General features: G+C 52.7%; 9 protein-coding genes across 9 annotated transcripts; 5 read left to right on the top strand and 4 right to left on the bottom strand.

Moving 5' to 3' along the window:
- The first annotated feature begins 218 nt into the window (after nt 1–218).
- Nucleotides 219–1,588, top strand: SEPMUDRAFT_147418 (Mov34-domain-containing protein). Its single transcript, XM_016904289.1, has 2 exons — nt 219–355; nt 412–1,588. The coding sequence occupies exons 1-2, from the start codon at nt 322–324 to the stop codon at nt 1,446–1,448; spliced, it is 1,071 nt and encodes a 356-aa protein (XP_016763696.1). The 5' UTR covers nt 219–321; the 3' UTR covers nt 1,449–1,588.
- A 332-nt stretch (nt 1,589–1,920) lies between these two features.
- Nucleotides 1,921–3,336, top strand: SEPMUDRAFT_147417 (uncharacterized protein). The gene has a single exon (XM_016904288.1). The coding sequence runs from the start codon at nt 2,213–2,215 to the stop codon at nt 3,047–3,049; it is 837 nt and encodes a 278-aa protein (XP_016763695.1). The 5' UTR covers nt 1,921–2,212; the 3' UTR covers nt 3,050–3,336.
- On the bottom strand, nt 3,324–3,623 carry SEPMUDRAFT_38545 (uncharacterized protein; the record flags this gene model as incomplete). Its single annotated transcript, XM_016908709.1, has 1 exon — nt 3,324–3,623. A coding segment is annotated over one exon (300 nt), but the record flags the coding sequence as incomplete, so codon positions are not given.
- Nucleotides 3,624–4,466: 843 nt separating this feature from the next.
- On the bottom strand, nt 4,467–8,881 carry SEPMUDRAFT_147416 (splicing factor 3B subunit 3). Its single transcript, XM_016904287.1, has 3 exons — nt 8,539–8,881; nt 4,648–8,401; nt 4,467–4,512 (listed from the first exon to the last, which is right to left on the bottom strand). Exons 1-2 carry the CDS (start codon nt 8,804–8,806, stop codon nt 4,998–5,000), a joined length of 3,672 nt encoding a protein of 1,223 aa, XP_016763693.1. The 5' UTR covers nt 8,807–8,881; the 3' UTR covers nt 4,467–4,512; nt 4,648–4,997.
- Nucleotides 8,882–9,109: 228 nt separating this feature from the next.
- On the top strand, nt 9,110–12,068 carry SEPMUDRAFT_147412 (uncharacterized protein). Its single transcript, XM_016904286.1, has 2 exons — nt 9,110–9,949; nt 10,002–12,068. Exons 1-2 carry the CDS (start codon nt 9,139–9,141, stop codon nt 10,736–10,738), a joined length of 1,548 nt encoding a protein of 515 aa, XP_016763692.1. The 5' UTR covers nt 9,110–9,138; the 3' UTR covers nt 10,739–12,068.
- On the top strand, nt 9,110–12,802 carry SEPMUDRAFT_80420 (cytochrome P450). The gene is made up of 2 exons (XM_016910246.1): nt 9,110–9,949; nt 10,002–12,802. The coding sequence occupies exon 2, from the start codon at nt 11,027–11,029 to the stop codon at nt 12,686–12,688; it is 1,662 nt and encodes a 553-aa protein (XP_016763691.1). The 5' UTR covers nt 9,110–9,949; nt 10,002–11,026; the 3' UTR covers nt 12,689–12,802.
- Nucleotides 12,803–12,986: 184 nt separating this feature from the next.
- Nucleotides 12,987–14,513, bottom strand: SEPMUDRAFT_105812 (uncharacterized protein; the record flags this gene model as incomplete). Its single annotated transcript, XM_016900595.1, has 1 exon — nt 12,987–14,513. One exon carries the CDS (start codon nt 14,511–14,513, stop codon nt 12,987–12,989), a length of 1,527 nt encoding a protein of 508 aa, XP_016763690.1.
- Nucleotides 14,514–14,848: 335 nt separating this feature from the next.
- On the bottom strand, nt 14,849–16,350 carry SEPMUDRAFT_60540 (FAD/NAD(P)-binding domain-containing protein; the record flags this gene model as incomplete). The annotated part of the gene is made up of 2 exons (XM_016909529.1): nt 15,070–16,350; nt 14,849–15,006 (listed from the first exon to the last, which is right to left on the bottom strand). Exons 1-2 carry the CDS (start codon nt 16,205–16,207, stop codon nt 14,849–14,851), a joined length of 1,296 nt encoding a protein of 431 aa, XP_016763689.1. The 5' UTR covers nt 16,208–16,350.
- A 464-nt stretch (nt 16,351–16,814) lies between these two features.
- On the top strand, nt 16,815–18,875 carry SEPMUDRAFT_37912 (cycloheximide resistance protein; the record flags this gene model as incomplete). The annotated part of the gene is made up of 6 exons (XM_016908686.1): nt 16,815–16,865; nt 16,916–17,260; nt 17,342–18,370; nt 18,441–18,487; nt 18,574–18,644; nt 18,745–18,875. 6 exons carry the CDS (start codon nt 16,815–16,817, stop codon nt 18,873–18,875), a joined length of 1,674 nt encoding a protein of 557 aa, XP_016763688.1.
- Between the last annotated feature and the right edge of the window lie 230 nt (nt 18,876–19,105).

Here is a 19,105-nt window from a genome sequence, read left to right as displayed (position 1 = left end):
CGTTGCTTACATCTCTCTCCATATCTCTCTCCCCCCGGTACCTTAGGAGGTACCAGGAATTACCTTATCCAGCGCCCGCACCTGCAGCTCGCGAGTCTTTCCACATATTGATTAAGAGTCCAGTGAATATTTGAAGCAAACACTGAGGTATTCCCATAACACACCTCAAGGACCTTTCATCTGTCCGCCGCCACCAACCACCAACCAACAGACGCTCACTGCACCCTCGCAACGGAGCCAACGCAGGCCAAGTATGATATGAGAAGCTCCCGTCGTTAGCGCCCCTACCCTTCTCTTAGTGGTGAGCACCTCTCCAACATCATGGACAGCTCATCTGCTACCGCCGCCGCCTTTGGTAAGACACTGCCTCCTACTTGCAGGCCCGCCCGCCGTAGCTCACGCTGCCATCAGAGGTGAACAACGCCGTCAAGCTCGTCGACCCCACCCGAGACGCTCTCTACAAATACGATGCTGTCGAACAGAAGAAGATTGGAGCCGCACGTCCTTGGAGGACAGATCCACAGCACTTCAAATATGTGCGCGTGTCGGCCGTGGCGCTGGTCAAGATGGTCATGCACGCGCGGTCGGGCGGGGACATTGAGGTGATGGGCCTCATGTTGGGCCACGTCGAGCATGAGACCTTCATCGTCACAGACGCAGTGCGCTTACCAGTGGAAGGTACAGAGACACGGGTGAACGCGGGAGATGAGGCAAATGAATACATTGTCAATTTCCTTGAAAAATCGCGCGAGGCTGGACAGAAAGAAAACTCAGTTGGCTGGTACCACAGCCATCCTGGCTACGGCTGCTGGCTGTCAGGAATCGATGTGTCGACGCAATTCACCTACCAGAGCTACAGCGATCCCTTTTTAGCCATTGTGATCGATCCGCACCGGACCATCAGCTCCGGCAAGGTGGAGATTGGCGCGTTCAGGACATATCCAGAGGGATACAAGCCAGAAGGTCAGGAGTCATCCGCTGAAGGCATGGCCGCAGTGCCAATGGCGAAGGCACAAGACTTTGGCGCGCACGCAAACAGATACTACCCGCTGGAAGTGTCACACTTCAAGTCGACCTTGGACAATAAGCTCCTTGAGGCGCTCTGGAACAAGTACTGGGTGCAAACGCTGTCATCAACTCCACTCGATACGAACCACGACTACGTGACCAACCAGATCGCCGACCTGGCAGGAAAGACGAGGCTGGTTCAGGAAAGCGCGAGAAATCGGAATAATGTTCCAATGGGACCGTCCAGAAAGGGCAAGACAGATGAACAAATGGCTAAGCTCGTCAAGGCGGCCGAGAAGATTGCCAGTGAAGAGAAGATGGGGTTGATGGCTTCGGTCGTGAAGGAGGGAGTCTTTGCCGATAGTGCGGCACAAGTCGCTGAAGCCGCGACAGCTGTAGAGAATGGCGCAGACGTCGCAGATACCAAGATGGAGGAGTAGAAGACACCGCCGCCAGGTGACGATGATAAGATCGTACAGATGGTATCCTGATCAACAGACAGCTAGGTAGAACGTCCAGATGGGCGAGGAGCAGAGTGTGTTCCACAACAGCGTATAGATCACACACTATCGAGAAAGATAATTGTATGTTCAACGTAATTGGTGTCCTACTGACAGCTCAGCGTCATGGCGAATACTGTGCACACGGTAGCGATATCACGTCCGATAGGTCAGATTCGAAGATGACCAAATGCAATGTCTAAATGAGCTCTGTTTACGTTCTACAACAAAGCCAACAGGAAGTCATCGTGATCGGTTTTGGAGCACTTGAAAAGAAACCAGTCTAGATGACTGATTGGCCACCGATATCGGCAGCATGTGAAAGCGACGCTAACAGAGCTACCTTATCGGAGAGTCCGAACTTCGTCAACAAAACAACAACGACAACAACAGCAACGGCAACAGCAACGGCAACAGCAACGACGACAACGACGACAACAACCACAACGTCATCAGTCACCTCTCAAATAAAATTGATTCATCAATCGAGGACGCATCGTCTCCCAAACAATATGCGACAAGACTCTCCACTTGTCCGACTGTCAGAATTGACGGCGCTTTACCTGCCGCCATTAGAGAGTACTCGAGCGAGGGCATAGCTAAAAACGGTACTTGCAGCAGCCTGAATTTGAAGGGATTGAAAACCTCAACAAGAAAAACCACGACGGCATCGCAAGACCGGAATTGAGCACGGTACAAGTGCGATGATTTTGAAGAAGTTGAAACAGGGACGGGCGCTGTTTGCAGAGCAGCAAGGGAAGCGACAGCGAACTAAGAGCTTGCGATCGGTCGATGTGAAGAATGAGAATCACGACATCTCGAGCATGCCTACGAGCGATCTTGCAGCGAGCGCGGTGGCATCCGATGATGACTTTGGCATCGGATCTGACAACGAAGAGGGAAGCGAGAGTGGAAAGAGAGGAGATGGATACCAATCGTATGAGTCCCGCGGCAACTACGAGAGTGAGGGAGATGAGGCCGATGGACATGAGCATGTGGAAGTTGGGGTGAATTGCAGACAGATGGAGCAGTCGGAGCTGGAGAAAAGCAAGGCTTTGCTCATGAATGGTTGTACCACGAGAGCAGAGGAAAGGAAATATGCTTGCCAAGTTCCGCCGATAGCGTCAAACAGCTGGCAGAAACCCTGGAACAAGCTTGGCCGGTTCTTGGAGCAGGACAAAAGGGACATAATCGCTCAGATTCAGAAGTCCACAGTTGGGACGAGCGTCCTCGAGAAGGGGAGAGCTGCCCAGTTGAGGCGAGGACTACAACCCAAGGATACAGTGGTAATGGTCGGAAGGATCGCGAAGCAGGCACAGTCGACTAGGCCTCGGAAGAAGGACCTGAAAGCTCTGATTCCTCAAATCGAGTTGTCTGCTCGACAGCAATTGCTGAACTTCCGGAGCAAGATGGCCACTCGAGAATATGTCAGTCATCCGGAGCAAGACAGTCGACCTCGAGGCTCCAACGGCACTACGAGGAAGGCGAGGAAGAGCCAGCGATTTTTTCATAACAGGGTCAAGGACAACCTGTCGAAATGATGAAGGCCATCCAGTCGAGAGCGAAATGACAAAGACAGAATCAGGCACTCACATTCGCATGCTTCTCGGCCTATGGCGTATGAGTTAGGTATCCTACGGTGCAAACCATGGAAAGGAAAGATACCACTCATAGCCAGCCAAATGTACATGACTTGCTTGCTGTTCTCTACAAAGACATACAATCATAATAATCATAACTCTCTCCGCTGTCCGTGATACGACAATAGTCTATTTCATTGACTTTTTTTTCTTTATTTTTTAACAAAAAAAGAAATCAAAAATCCAACATCATCCCCACCCCAACCTTTTCCAAATCCTCCAAATCCAACCACCCAACATCATCATCATCATCATCGTCATCGTCCATTCTCATCCCCTCATTCACCTCACCCTTCTCCTTCTCATTCCTCTTCTTCCTCTCCTTCTTCTCAGCAACACACCTCGCAATCATCTCTCGCACAAAAATTTCCACATACTGTTGCACCATGCCCAACGCACGCGTGTCGATTTTGGTGTCCTTGTGATGGAAACCTTCGTGTAAGAGGCGGAGGAGTAGAGGTTGGGGGATGCTGGGGATGGTAGTGGTGGCCAGGTCTTCTTCTTCTTCTTCGTTGGAGAGGAGGAATAATGATGTAGGAGGTTCTTTGTTGGGAGGTTGTTGATGGTGGTGGTCGGTGGAAGAATCGAGGGATAATATTTCTGAGGCTTTGCGTTTGAGTGCTGATGTTGTTGATGTTGTTGTGGTCTTTTTGTGCGGTTCTTCTTCTTCGTTTTCCTCGTTTTCTTCTTCGCCATCGCCCGATGGCTTGGACGTGCTAGCATATTTGTTGGTGGAGAGGGTCAGGTTATCATCTGACTCTTCTTCTTGTTCGCTGTCGGGGAGAACGATGGGCCTTTTGGACTTGGATGTTGTGGGTGTTTTTGAAGAAGCAGTCTTCGTCTTCGGTTTTGCTTTCGTGGGAACGGAAGGTTGAGACTCTGTGGTTGGAATGCGCCGCAGGGGTTTGAAGGCCGGAGTTTTGGTTCTTGAAGAGGGGTATATGACTTGTTCCTTGGGTTCTTTTCGCGGCGGCATTGTGGAGTTGCTGTTTTTGTTTTTTCTTTTTCTGATTCAGGTAAATCGACGTTGGCGGAGAGGTGAAAGTAGAAGGAGACGCGAAGGATAGAACTTGGCGACGCGCTTCCCACGAGTACATGTATAGAACGAACTTTACACACACCTACCTGAATCAGAAACTACCACCTCCCCAAATCTCCGTTTCCAACTCGACACGAATCGAAATCGAGCACCAGCATCATCAAAATCCTTCCGCCTAGCTTGAAGTAGTATTTCATCTCACCCAAGCCCAGCATATACAAACAACAACAACAACAACAACAACAACAACAACAACAACACTAATCAGCTACCTGATTCATAGTCCAATACAAACATAAAACATCATCTACAAAGAAAAGTGCAGCTATTAAATTAGTTAATTAGACGACAGTCGTTGCGTGCATAGTGAGGTAGGAGACGAGAGTAGACACGAAAATGGAAAAACTTCTTTTCTCTCCCTTTTGTGTGAGAACTGACTTAAGGTACCTTTAGTACTTACCCTTTCTCTCCAGCGTCCAAACTACCTCTGGTGTCTAAGGAGAAGGGAAGGGGGAGACGGTAAGACAATTGAGATGAGAGAATCGGAGAGAAAATCATCTGTTCAGAAGTGAGACTATGCACAGAGGACGGAGATGGAATCATGGGAGCTTCAAGCGCTCTCGAAGGATGAGAAAGGTGTCTCGCAAAAGATCTGCATGCTGTGCATGAGATTGGATATCATTTTACTTCATCAGCGGACCTTCTCCAGCTTCTGATCTCGTTATCGTACAAGAGCAGCCACCACTTACAATGCTCCAGCGCTGATATTCACGTAGTGCCAGCAATGTACCAGGTACGACACCACCATGCTTAGAACGCCACGCGAGTTCTCATCTCCTGCACTTTCTTCTCAATCTCCTTCACACTTCGATCAACCTCGGCAGCCACCTTTTGTTTGCTGTCATAGCTCAAGGCCATGAATCGCTCACACAGGTCACCGTCAATGACACCCTTGACAGGCACATAATACGATCGATACATGAGATGGTCACGTCCCGCAAGTGGCGGGTCCTCGATACGTAACTGTTGTTCCAATGAGGTGAAGAACTCGACATCCTCACGAGTGACAAATGGCACGAGCATGCCCAGCGTCCCCTGTAGACCAGACCAGAAAAGTACTTCCTGACCGCCAGCCACAAGTGCAGTGCGTTGCAAGCTCATGGGGATGTCCTGACAGTAGTAGTGTGCACGTAGATCCAAGCGGTACGGTGCACCGCCGAGATAGCTTCGCTCGTTCATGATGAAACCGCCCGCACCCTCTTCGTCTGCTTCTTGACTGGGCTGTTCCGGACATCGCACCACCCACAAGTTGCCAAACTTGTCGCCACCAGCGGTAGTCTCGTAGTCGATCATGGTGGTTCCTGTGGTCCATCGTTGGACGACGTCGTCCACGAAAGGGATGAGTCGGTTGTATCCAGGCTTGTATACCATGTACGTGACACCCTCGCTCACATCTCCGCAGATGATTCGCTGACCATGCGATTCCAGCGAGACGATCTGGTTTGGTGTGGCTTGGCCACGAGCTTTTCGGAGCAGGGCTTTCTGTCCGATGTCGTAGATGAAAAGTTCGTTGCCTACACCCAATGCCAACCGACCGTGGAATGGTAGCAAAGCGTAGACGGGCTGATCGAACTTGGTTTTGTGAACAAAGGTCAGCTTGGTGCCGTCCTCTTCCAGCTTGAAGATGTGCACATAGCCTGCAGCCTGGAGTCCAGTTCCGGGTGACATATGTTGTCCCGTACCAACAGCGAGAAAGACTTCCCAGTTTCGCGACTCGAACGCAACACATGCGCAGCAGAGTGCAGCCTCATTGTCTCCCATTTCGACCGTCGACACAACAGCTTGCCGATTGATGGGGTCGATGGCTTGGATACACGATGCCCAATGAGTATTGCCGCGCGGTAGTCCCAGGTGTCGCTCAAGCGCCATCGCTTCTTCGTCGTCATCAATCGGGCTCCCCCGAAGCTGGTCACGGGTAGCTTTCGACAGTGTGTTTCCGTCAGACTGGACTGTGTACCAGATTTGATAATACGGATGTCGAGCCATGCCACGCGGTGTGTTGTTTAACTGCACGGAACTGTGAGACAGTCTGCCTTCTACCGACGGAAGCTGGAATATGAGAAGTGACGATCCCTGGATGGCGCAGAGTCCGCTCAGATCGGGACTGATGAAAGATCGTGCAGCCTCCATTTTCTCCGCAATCAAAGGTGTAATTGTGTACTGGCCGGTTTGCGGGTGATTGTAGCCGACCCATGGTCTGGTGGAACAAGCGAGTACACACTCCTCGTCTTCTACCTGCACTGGGCATAGTCGAGGAGCTTTGGTGCCGAGAAACTTTGTCCTGACATCACCCAACTCTCCGGTGGTCTCGTCGATGATGGCGCGCAAGTACAGACCAGACTGCAGACCGATGTGCACGACATTGACAGTGGTACCAGAAGCAGGGTCGAGCATCTCCACGACTTCCAGTGAAGTGGGGACCGCTGAGAGAGCTTGCACACTTCGTGCCTCCAGCGGGGAGTCAAGCTCAATGCTGAGCACACGGATGGTGCAGTCGTCGCAACCGACGACGGCATACTTTGCTTGTTGTCGACCCTTGGGTGTCGAGCCTACGGAAATGGCCGTAATCTTGCCACTCATCTCAGGCATTTCTTCCAGCTGCACGAGGATCTCGTCTTCGCCCATCCAGAAGAAGCACAACTCAGCCGAGCTCAGTCCCAGCAACAACTGGCGCTGGTTGGCAGACGCTACGACACACGTGCGGTGTGCAGGTGTGTTCCACTCGTTCAATTTACCGTCCTGGTAGATGGAGCGAATACCCCGAGCGTGAACTTGTACGAGCACGGCGTCGCCCATCTGCTCCGCGTGCACAGTAGCTCGATTCTCCAGAAAGTTGGAGTTCTCGATTTGCTCTACCGAATCTCCAATGGAACACGCAATGGTCAGGTCGCCGTAGTTGCTACTCAACAGGAGATATCTGTGGTGTTCATCCGTTGTTCGGTGCTTGAAAGTCCAGATGTTGTCATAAGGCACGTTGCCCATGCTGTTGTTGATCAGAACCTCGACATCTAGACCATGTCTGATGGTCTTGAACTGACTTCGGTTGCCCTTGCCTTGAATGCCATAAATTTGGGGAGCATCCTCGCCAGTCAGGTTGTCCACTCTCGTTTTCATGAGCGGATGCAGGCCAGGGACATCGACAGCGAGATGTGTCATGGTCAGCTCACGCGGCTTGAAGTACGTGGGCTCGATCGGTTCCTCGGGGTCTGCAGATACGCCATCTGACGTGAATGTGTTGTGTGGCTCAAAGTCGGGATCGTCCGCGAGGTCATCGATGTGAAACAGCTTGCTGTTGCCGTCTTCTGTTGCGATGTACAGGAAACCTTTCTTGTGCAACAACATCTGTCTTGCGACGGGGAAAGTGTCGTAGTACTTCATGGTGATCTGCTCCGGGTCTGCAGTCTGACGCCCTTGCGCATCCGTGGCCATGGTGATGGTCAGCTTGAACACATCGCCGTCCTCGGTCTGGAGAAAAAAGAAGAATTCGTGTCTCGTCTTCGCCAGATGCAAGCAGCCCGCTACAATCTGCCTTTTGCGCTCCTTGTCCTCTGTTGCGCCTTCTCTTCGAGGAATAGCTATACACAAGGACGCCGCCTTGTCGTGTTTGTAGTATATTCGGTCTTCGCAGCATACGAGCGTGCCCGACGGTCCGTCCTGACCTCCTGGCACGCCAAAGAGCATGTTTGCGGAGTAGTCCACTGGCTCGCTCCAGGTTTTGACCACATGATTGAGGCCCATGTCCACCGTATAGTACACCAACTGTTTCTCCCGCTTCTCGTATGCCTCGCCGGTAGGATCGCCCTCTGCCTCCGTGTATTCGACTTCAAGAGTCGCAAAGATCGGAGGCTCCCATCCGGTGTCCAGTGCGCACAGAGCGAAACACAAGCTGCCCCATTGATTGGCCTCGTGCGGACTCGAGATGAGAATTGTCCCATTGGAGTCTCTGTTCAGCATGTACACCACTTTGTTCTTCTCCACGCTCGCCATCATGATGCATCGTCCTCGCGGATCGCTCGCCAGGTATTGACCCGGAATGGTCCGTCGTACACCCGACTTTCCATACGTCTCCAGATGCACGCGCTTGAAGGCGCTCTTTTCGTTGTCGTACTGGAGCATGGCTACTCGGCCCGAGTCGGATGATATGACAAGCTGGTCTATTCTATGTTAACTTTATGCGCTTCATGATGTGACCGAAGTGTCCCAGTCATCCAGACGCTGTAATTGGCAGCCATCACTATGAGAACTTGTATGTAGTGGGGCAGAAGAGGGTGCTTTGGTTGCGACGACTTGCCTGTTGCCGTGGCGGGGATGCGAAAGGCGGCCACACCGCGCACAATGCCAAAGACATCCTGATCGCAGACGGTGGTGATTTTGCGCTCTGTCCTGTCGGCGCTCTCGGTGATGCGGTGGAGGAGGACATGTTGGCCTCGCGCCTCGAAGATCTGCTGGTCGCCGGCCTTGAGTCCGGGGATCACATTGCACAGGACAGCAGCGGTGGGTGCTGAAGGAGCTTCGAGGGTGAGGGCATAGAAGGCCTGGGTCTGCTGCACGTTGGCCATTGCCTTGGCTTGCCGTTCCGTGCCTTTTCCAGTGGTTGCATCGACACGCGACGCGGAGGTGTGTGTGTGTGTTCGAGGCGAGGTGAGTTGTAGCAGAGTGGAGAGGATCAAGAAAGTGAAGTGGAACAAGTAGAAGTTCAAGCTCTCGGAGATTCGTGCTCACTTCTACAGACCAGCCGCAGTAATTCTAGTCCTACGCGAAAACAGGGCGGAGCCATCCCCTTTGGGTCAACGACGATGATATCCCACTTCCACTAGACCATACCTTACCTCACTGGGTACACTCGTTGCTGGCCTCCTCACCCTCACCCTCACCCTCACCACCGTCCAAGATGTCGCGATACATGTGCAGCAGATGTCTGCGGGGACTCGAGTATCAGATATCGAGCCCTCCATCCCGACGAATACTCCATGTGCCCGCCAGACGAGCCTTCACCGCAGCTCAACAACCCTTACGACGACGCAACCTCCATTCGTCCACGGCGCAGAGAACGGCAATACCGACAGAGTCACAGCGGAGCTCACGAAATGTACCCCCACCACCATCACGCCCAGACTCCGGCCCGAACGCAGACCAGAAGATGCTCTTGCGGCCGAATAACCTATTCCACTCCTACACCAACTCTCCATCGCCTGCGATTCGCAAGCGAGCGGCTTTCATGAAACAGAATGCCTACTGTTCACATCCTGACCATCAGTCCACGAGAATTGCAACTTCGCCTCATGACCCGGAGGCGCGAAAGACGGGGTCCATGCCTCCAGCACACGTCCGCTATGAGTGTCCGGATTGTGGCATACCTGTGTCTTGCAGTGAGGAACACTTTGCTAGCGACTACGAGAGCCATCTGGAGATATGCGATGTGCTGCGGGAGATTAATGAGGATGACCACGACCTGGTCAGTGGTCGATTCTTCCCCGAGTTCGAATACCCGGGGCCGCAGCTGGAGGAAGCACAGGTGAATATGATGAATTGGGATACGCTATTGTACACCAGAGAGTTTGTGGCCATTGACAACGAGCGGCCTCTGCGCCAGGTGACGCGGCTGTTAACATATCCCATCACGATTGGGAGTGTCCTACACGAGCTCAGTCCATACAGTCTGTCAAATCGGCTCGAGCCCGAGGGATTAAGATCGCTGGCTGGTGAGTCGACATGTCTGAGATTCCGTTCTGATCCACTGCTGACAGTCTACAGCTCTGCGTTATACACTGCATCCACCGCGGTCTGGAGGTGGTATCGACGTCAAGGGTCTGCGAACACAGGCACCGCCTGTCCGACTCTTCATTCTCGGAGCCCGTGCAGAGTCATCGCTGCCCCGACAAGTCTGGCTGCAACTCTCTTACCTCTTCCCGCGAGCAACTTTCCATCTCATCTTCATTGGACCGGAAGCAATGGCGAATCGGGACGACGAATTCCCACTACCGGAACGGACGCCTCAAAACCCATATGGAGCCATTGTCGAGGACCGGCTGGGAGGTCAGGTGAAGATTAGCACATATGTCGAATACTTCCACACTCTACATCAGGCGCAGCACTTCTACCCCTATGATCCCTACTTCGATGCATTTGTTTGCTTCCACCCTGGTTTTGGCCACCCAGCTTCGTCACACGAGTGGGCCGAGACATTACCGCAACTGCTGGAGACTAAAGTACCCATCATCTGCACCGGCTACACAGAGTACGATATGAAGCGCGATATCAGCTGGGTGACAGAGCAGGCCAAGGGCGAAATGGACCTGCTACTGCAGCCAGGGGAGAACCGCTTCCGAAGTCTTCGTTGGGATCTGAATGATCTGGATCCTAATGATGTAAGCTGTGGTAATTGGGGTCTCTGGGCGTTCCGAGGCAAGCGGTACGAAACAGACGAGTATCGCGGGAAACAGAATAGTGAAGGACAGAGCGTCAAAGAAGGCGAAACAATTGCTGTGTAAGAATGCATTACACTGTACAGAGACCTGATAACTGCCGACTTCCCAGCTGGCTTTCGGCCTGTTCACATGTGTGGGGTATGTCGCGCTGCCCGCTTAAATGCAGCTACACCATGCTGCAGACCACCCGCCTAGCAGCCTTGGCCCGAGCATACCGGCATTGTGTTATTCTTTGATGAATGTATCACATCACGTTCTCAATCGAAGTCTGGCGTCGTAAGAACTTCTCGATGAGCATCAGCGTACATCTTATTCTCAAGTGACAGTTCGGCCTATGAGCGAATCACGACCATGTGGCCGACTTTCCCCGCAGCCGTCCTCACCCATCCATACCTCACCTTCGCCATCCTGATTCCCCTGCTCACACTTGGCATCATCCTCGTAAAAGATTTCACCGTCTACCTGCACCTCCCACCCGGCCCAACGCCCATCCCCTTCTATGGCAACACACACCAAATTCCCAAAACACAACCCTGGCTCCAATTCCAAAAATGGTCTCAAATTTACGGCCCCATCTTCACCCTCTGGATTGGTCGAAAACCAACTCTCGTCATCAGCGACCCACAAATCGCCGTTGATTTACTCGAGAAGCGAAGTAGCAAATACTCGTCTCGGCCTCGAATGGTCCTTCTAGGTGAGATCTTCAACAACAATGCCTCAATTCTCACGCAACCGTATGGGAAAAGCTGGAGCATTAGGAGAAAGTTGTTGCATCAGGCGCTCAATCCTCGAGCATTGAAGGGATACATGAAGACGCAGGAGGCGGAGGCGAGTAGGATGTGTTGGTCCTTGCTGCAGAAGGGAGGTGAAGGGTGGGAGAAGGAGTTGGAGAGGTTTACGAGTAGTGTAGTGTTTTGCGTTGCGTATGGACGGAGAATCGATGACTTGAACGCCAAGGTCATCCGGGAGAGGTTTAAGTTTATGGGATATGCGGCGAGTCTGAATGTGCCTGGAAAGTATTTGACAGAGTCATTTCCGATTCTGGCCAAGTTGCCGTTTCAGCGGTGGAAGCGTGCGGTGGAAGCCATGGGCACTGAGCAAGGCATGGCGAATTTGAGGCTGATGAATGTAGTGAGGCGGGATCTCGAGGAGAAGGAGAAGGAGAAGAAGGAGGGTGGTGGTGAGAAATATGTGCCTGAAAGTCTATGTCGACTTGTATTGGAAACCAAGAAAGAAGAAGGCATCCCTCTGAGTGATCTCCAACTATCCTACGTCCCAGCCAGCCTCTTCGGCGCCGGCAGCGACACCACAGCGTCCACACTCTGTTCCGCCCTCCTCGCCCTCATCACCCATCCCTCCGTCCTCCAACGCGCCCAAACCGAACTCGACACCGTCATCGGGCCCCATCGTCTTCCCACCTTCTCCGACGAGGCCCACCTCCCTTATATCCGCGCCTTGTGCAAAGAAACCCTTCGATGGCGGCCCGTCGCTGTGCTAGGCGGCACCCCGCACGCCAGTACCGAAGATGATGTGTACCGGAGTTATCGCATCCCCGCCCACACGACGATTCTCAGTAATAGTTGGGCGATTAATCTCCATGGAGCATATTACCCGAATCCGCATCGTTTTGATCCCGGGAGATTTCTCTCTTCCCATGATGTGTTGCACAGCAAAGGAGAAGGAGTAGGAGAAGGAATCATATCTGGTGAGAAACAGCATCCAAGTCCCTCCGGCCACTCCTCCTTCGGCTGGGGTCGTCGCATCTGTCCCGGAGCAGGTCTGGCAGAGAATAGTCTCTTCATTGCGCTCGCGAGATTATTGTGGACGTGTGACATTTTGCCGATTCCAGGGAGGGAGTATGATATTTTTGCGTATACGGATGGGTTTAATATTCGGCCGCAAAAGTTTGAATGTGTCATCCAGCAGAGGAGTCGCTTGCACGCAGAGGTTTTGGAGAGGGAGGTGGGGAGTGCGAGGGAGTGGTTGGAGGGGTTTCGGCCGTTTGAGGAGTAGAGGAGATGATGAGGGATTTGTTGTTAGGTGTTATTGAGGAAGGAAGTCTCGGCTGATGTATATGCATCAGGTGTAATCAATCAGTCACAGCTGTTCTCGCCGTCGCAATCATAATGAAGGTCTTATAGATAGAAATCTATGCCAGTCTTTCAAAATATTGAATACTAAATTCTACCACGCCGCTAGCATTTGCTCCGTCCTGCGATGATGATCCTGATATATGATTATCTTCGGGGATGGTTCTCTTGGAAGTAAATTTCTGCTCACTGGTCGTCGTCGGCGTGCTTGGTCTTATTGCCTACTCTCTGTCAAGAACCGCATCTCCATCGCCACGAGCCAGGCTAGATCTCCTCTCACGTCTAATGCGGTCGTTCTCGTCGCCGTCGTCATTATCATCATTGCCGTCGTTCTCATCGTGCTCAGCGCTCTCATCGTGCTCAGCGTTCTCCTCGTAATTCTCCTCGTAATTCTCCTCCGGGCCCTCGTCGTATCCATCCTCTCCAGGTCTCTCCGAAAGTCTCAAGGCTCTCGCAAGAGCGACATCATCATCCAGACCAGCATTGTCCCGATCGCGCTGGTCCATCACAGAGCCTTCGCGGTGAGAGCCGGAGCGACTGTCGCGTCCGACTGCAGGGTTTACACCAACATCACCAACTCCAGCGTTCGACGACGACTCACTTCTCGAACCTCGCCGTAGCGCGACACCATGGTCGGAGAGACTACTCCGTGCAGCCTGCTCTGCGGCAGCTCGGTTGCGCGCTGCCATGCCGCTGATATTACGGCCGAGATCTATCGTCCGCTGGCTCGCTTGTGGAGTTGGCGGGAAATCATAAGCAGGAAGATCCGGTGGACCTTCGGGAGGGCGAGCGTCGAATTGGCTAGCGCTCATACTGTTGGAGTTTTCGTCGTCAGGCTCCCAGTCGTGAACATTGAGGTCGCTATTATCGTTCAGGTAACCTTCGATAGTGGTAGCCTGATACTTCTTTTTCCCAGCTTTGATTGTACTTTTCAAGCGAGCGCTCTTGGTCGGATCGGCTTCATCTGGGACATTCATGATGAAGCCCAGTCCATTGGGTTCATTATATCGCGGAGTCCAAGATCTGTCTAGGTCGCCCAGGCCGCCGCTCATTAGCGGTGGAAAGTCGTCCTCGTTGTCGTTTGCCCTGTCGTCGTCGCCGCCGCCGCCTTTACGAGACTTCCGCGAAAACTTGCCTCTGCCTCTACCTCGTCTGCGCTTTGGTCGAGGCGGCGGCGGCATGGAAAGACCTTTCTTGCGCCGCTCCTCTGCCATCTCCCGCTCTGCCTCACTTCCATACGCGGAATCTTCACTGTCAGAAGTGATGTCGACTTCGGATAAAAGGGTGCCACTCGCAAGAACCGCTTGAACGGGCTCACTGTTCACCAGATCGTTCCTCTTGCGCTTGCGACTCTGCAGCTTCGTCCGCTTCCACTTCTTCGCGTGCGTAAACCAAGACTGCCATCTTCTGCAGTCGGGCTGGTTCAGCTCTTCTTCCAGCCGACGAACTTGCTCGGGGTCCGTCTCATCGCAGTATTTCCAGGCGCGATACAGAGTGATGCGGTGCTTGCGCATCCGCTCCTTTCTGTCGCTACTCTCGCACTGCTTGATGTCGAAGTTGCCGATCCAGACGACTTCACCCTCGGTGGGTTCGTTGGCCGTGCGGCCTCCATACGGAGATTTGTACAGCTCAAATTCACTGTAATCATCATCGTCCGGCTCGTAATGGGCAGCTGGCGCATACCAGACATCATGCCAGTCCTCTTTGCGGTAACCCACTCGCAGCCGGTGGTTTTTGAAGATAATCATGGAGAGGTAGGTTACTGTCGTAGGATTGGGAGGTGAGATGAGAGAATGCTGCCTGGTGTCGACGTGGCTCTGTGCTTTCGGTGGCCCATCGGTGGTGATCAATGAACTCAGGGTCGTGTCTTGCGTACCAGAGCGTTATGATCTGCGTCCCTTCTGGCGATGAATGATCAATACCTGTCTGTGTTATAGATGGAGTCAATGTGTTTCATGAGTGATAGTAGGGTGGATGGAAGAAGTGGAAATGCGAGAAGAGAAAGCATAGGTATTGAAAGAACCATTTAGTAAGCAAGGTACCTAGGTGAGGTGCGGTTACAGAAGGTGAGTGCCCCAGTGTCTCACTTCAAGTTGTGAGGTGAGGCTACAGCTTGCGCATACATCTTGTACGCGTGTGCTTCAGCGTCGTGCTTTAGCAATTCTGGGTCTCGAACCAGCTTAATGCTCTCGGGATTCAACTTCACTGCTTCCCAATCGGCCTTATGCCACCTATCGCGGGCTAAAGTGAGGTTAGTAAATGACAACGATGCAGGGAGTGAATGAATGGTAAAAAGGCACTCACTGGTCTCGCCAGTTTTCTGCGCGTACTTGACTCGCTCATATCGGATCTTCTCGTATGCACGTAACGCATCTCTCGCCTTCTCCTTTCCGCTCAGTTGCAGACAGACTGCCAAGCATGCTCCGTCCTCCATGGCTTGCGCGGCTCCTTGGATGGAAGTGGGCAGGAAGGGATGTGCGGCATCGCCAATGAGAACTGTGCGCGCTTCGGGTGACACCCATGTGGGCAAAGGATCTCGGTAGACGAGCTTCCAGTCAACCATTTTGTCCGGCGGTGTCAACTTGACCATCGTATGGACGATAGGATCCCAGCCTTCCAGAATGCGGCACGCATCTTCATGATTTCCAGGCTCGGACCACCCTTCGTCTACATCCCGGTCATCCTTGTGCGTGAAAACCCAGCTCATTTCTGTGCCATTCTTCAGCGCCGACGCAAGGAAATGGATGTCGCGACCAAGCCAGCCTGTATGGGTATCTCCGTGAATTACAAGGTCCTTTGTCAGCTCATTCTTAGCAAGCTCCTCGCTGCTCATCCAGGCACGGTAAACAGCGTAGCCGCTGGGTTTGGGCTTGTCATCGTACCCCAAAATGAGTTGTCTGGCCTTTGATTTGACCCCATCTGCACCGAAGACTACATCGCCCACGATGCGCTCTCCATTGGATATCACGCCTGCAAGATCCTCATTCTCGAAGTACTCGGTGACTTGCTGTCCAAGTCGAATTTCGATACCCTGAGCCAACGCATAATCATAGACGACCTGATGAATTTCGCCTCGATGACCATTGAAACGCTTGCCAAAGACCTCTTCGGCCTCCCACTCCTGGGTGTATATATGCTCGCCGAGCCATGTTCGGAACTCAATCACGGGCGCATGGTGACATATTGGATCGAGTTTTTCAGCCACACCGGGCCAGCGCTGGAATATCCTCCCACCATTGCCGCCAAAGCTGATAATGTCGCCGAGTTGCTTCATCTCCTTCACAGAATCCAATATGATGCATGAGTGACCCTTGCGCGTACACTCGATGGCAGCAGTCAAGCCTGCAAAGCCCGCACCGACGATGACCACGCGAATGCCGGAAGATGGCACCGGACCATCTTGCTGGTTGCTGCTATCGTTTCCGTTCATGAAGGGCGCCATGATTATACCTGTGATCTTGTAATATGGGGGCTGGCGAAGTTGGTCGACCTTCGTGGTGTCGTGCTACTAAACAGCCAACACATCTCATCGCCTGAGCTCGAGCATGATCAGTTTTGCCCTCCATCGGCTTCGCTGGAGTGAACACCGTGATCGCAACTGCCGAGCTCCGGCCTGCTGCAGGACATATTGACATTGACCCGCAGTAATAAGAAGGTTGTGGACTTTGTGGTGAACCTTTTCTAACCCCGCAAAACAGCAAGCGATGGCTCTGCGGGGAAGACAGGGGGTTGCCTTGATCGAGGGATGCTCGCCGTTAGACTTGATCGCCAATATCCGTTGTTGGTTGGTTTCATGAAAAACGGTTGGCATGTGCTTGTCCATGTGTCGACATGGAATTGGTGCTAGCGTTGTAGCTGGAGACGGGGCATCTTATTGGTGTCTTCTCAGGAGAACACTAAACAAGAAGTTTGAAAGGCAATAGTCTGAGGTCGACAGTGCCGCCGGCATCCTCAATGACATCGCCCACTTGAGAATTTACTTACCATCGTTGTGCTCTACACTGCGAGTGGCTTCTGTTGTACCATAGTTGCTTCGTAGAGTAGCAATCATGGCGTTCGGTATTCTGGAGGACTATCATATGGAGGTTGTTCCTGGCACGGTAGGCGCATCGGACTCGGTGATTGATTATCTGCTGATGATAGAGTATAGGCGCTTCTGCGAGACCAGTCCAACAACCTTCCAGACCAGCTAACCGCGGTGCCCGCTGAACGACTCAAGCACGGAACAGGACGTTTCGCACATGTTGTATTGGTTCCACAGCCTTCCGACTCACCTAATGATCCCCTGAATTGGCCGACCTGGAAGAAAGACTTGATCCTTTTCATCGTAGGCATCAATGCTGGAATTGTTGGCGCATATGGCCCAATGCTCGGTCCCGGTTTTGTTCCCATTGCAGCAGAGCTGGGCATCACGGTCGAGACACTGTCGCATGCTACAGCATGGCTCATTCTGACGCTCGGGCTATGTGTCTTCCTTTTCAATCCTCTGGCCAAGGTAAGCACCGTGTGCCGCGTCCATCCATACTCGATCAGACACGACCATATGGCCATAGTCAGTGTGCTTACGCATTTGCAGATCTACGGCAAGCGGCCCATCTATGTTGCAACAAGCGCGATCTTGTTTGTCGTTAGCATTTGGGGCGCTGTTGCAGACACTTACCCCAGCTTTTTGGGTTCGCGTATTCTAGGCGGCATGGGAATGGCACCTTACGAAGTGCTTGTTCAAGCCACCATCAGCGACCTATACTTTGTGCATGAGCGAGCCACCCGCTTGGCAGTGTGGAACCTCTTCCTACTCTGTGGCATCTGTGGTGCTGGTTTCATCTCTGGCTACATCATTGAAGACCTTGGCTACAAGTGGACGTTTGGGGTCTGCGCAATCTTGTTCGGTGTATTCGGCATGGGCATTCTGCTTCTGGTTCCGGAAACGGCGTACATTCGACCAACTGTGACTGCTGAAATTCTAGCAGCGAGAGCGAATGGAGACGACGAGAAGGCCGACGAAAAGTCGCACGGCCTGCACATCGAGTTCCAAGAAGAGATAACGTGCAGCGCATTGACTGGCAATGGAACATCACCAGATGCTGCCATTGAGTCCAAGATGTCGTACGTCAAGTCGCTACGACTGCTGAGTGGGCGATACACGAATGCGGCATTGTGGAAGATCTTTGCCAGGCCCTTTCTCATGTTCTTCTACCCCAGCGTCCTCTTCGCATTCCTGGTCTTTGGCCTCACATTGACGTGGATCGTGGTGTTCAGCGTTGTCAATGGCGTGCTTTTCACGGCGCCTCCTTACAACTTCTCCGTCAGCCAAGCGGGTCTGACGTCTCTCTCGCCATTCATCCTTTGCATCATCGGCGAAGTCGTCAGTGGACCATTGAACGATTGGTTGTGTTTGCGCCTCGCAAAGGCCAATAATGGGATATACGAGCCGGAATATCGACTTGTCTTGATGGTTGTCGTTGTTCTCACTGGGACCGTGGGCTTCTATGGCTTCGGAGTGACGGTGCACTACGAGACACACTGGACAGGCCCGGTCTTGACGTATGGCTTGGCGAACATGAGCCTCGCATTTGCGACCACCTGCTGCTTTGGCTACGTCTTGGTGAGTTCAGCGCGGTTGTGCTTGTGCTTGTGATTATGCGGAAACGTCGGCCAGAGCTGATATCAAGCAGGACTGCTACCCCAAGTTGGCCGAGGAAGCATTCGTTGCCATCAATGCGTACGTGAAGTCATCATCAGGCCTCTGAGCGCCGAGCGCCGACAAAAGCTGAGACAGTGTTGCTGACCTTCCGCCTCTTCTTCTAGCCGCAACCTGGTGACATTCGGATTGACATACTTTGTCAACACGTGGTTGGCCGAAGATGGAGCACTGGCGGGTATGTCTGTCACTTCTTCTTTCTTGTTTCCCGCTTCTCCTCGACTCTGCTCGTGCTCTTCGTGTTCCACTGACTGACTGACTGACGACGACGGCGACAGTGTTCAATGTGCTGGGATCGTGCTTCCTGGCGGTCTGCGCCTTGACGGTGCCACTTTGGATATTCGGCAAACGGATCCGGTCGTGGACGGCGAGGAATGAGTGGTTGAACCAGTTCATGAATGATATGTGAGAATGCTGGGAGACACCTGGATGGGGACGGAAGCCCAAAGTGGCCAGCCGCCACACGTTACCCCCGGCTTTCTTTGGCTTTATCTTCCTACTACTTCTACCCTTCTACCTACTATACACCACTATACACACTCGCTATACGCTCGCCGCCTACCTCGCCGTTACCGCCGTATCTGTCGCTACCTTACCTCTCTCTTTATCGCCGGATCCGTCGTCTTAATAATAAGTTAC

Source organism: Sphaerulina musiva, assembly GCF_000320565.1.
Source record: "Sphaerulina musiva SO2202 unplaced genomic scaffold SEPMUscaffold_2, whole genome shotgun sequence".
Taxonomy (NCBI): domain Eukaryota; kingdom Fungi; phylum Ascomycota; class Dothideomycetes; order Mycosphaerellales; family Mycosphaerellaceae; genus Sphaerulina; species Sphaerulina musiva.
This window is presented reverse-complemented; position numbering and strand designations above follow the sequence as displayed.

Coding starts and splice junctions, on each gene's coding strand:
- SEPMUDRAFT_147418 (XM_016904289.1), top strand. CDS start 322: ATGGACAGCTCATCTGCTACCGCCGCCGCCTTTG. Junction 356..411: donor TGCTACCGCCGCCGCCTTTG/GTAAGACACTGC, acceptor CGCTGCCATCAG/AGGTGAACAACGCCGTCAAG.
- SEPMUDRAFT_147417 (XM_016904288.1), top strand. CDS start 2,213: ATGATTTTGAAGAAGTTGAAACAGGGACGGGCGCTGTTTGCAGAGCAG.
- SEPMUDRAFT_147416 (XM_016904287.1), bottom strand. CDS start 8,806: ATGGCCAACGTGCAGCAGACCCAGGCCTTCTATGCCCTCACCCTCGAA. Junction 8,402..8,538: donor CATCCCCGCCACGGCAACAG/GCAAGTCGTCGC, acceptor AACATAGAATAG/ACCAGCTTGTCATATCATCC.
- SEPMUDRAFT_147412 (XM_016904286.1), top strand. CDS start 9,139: ATGTCGCGATACATGTGCAGCAGATGTCTGCGGGGACTCGAGTATCAG. Junction 9,950..10,001: donor GGGATTAAGATCGCTGGCTG/GTGAGTCGACAT, acceptor GACAGTCTACAG/CTCTGCGTTATACACTGCAT.
- SEPMUDRAFT_80420 (XM_016910246.1), top strand. CDS start 11,027: ATGTGGCCGACTTTCCCCGCAGCCGTCCTCACCCATCCATACCTCACC.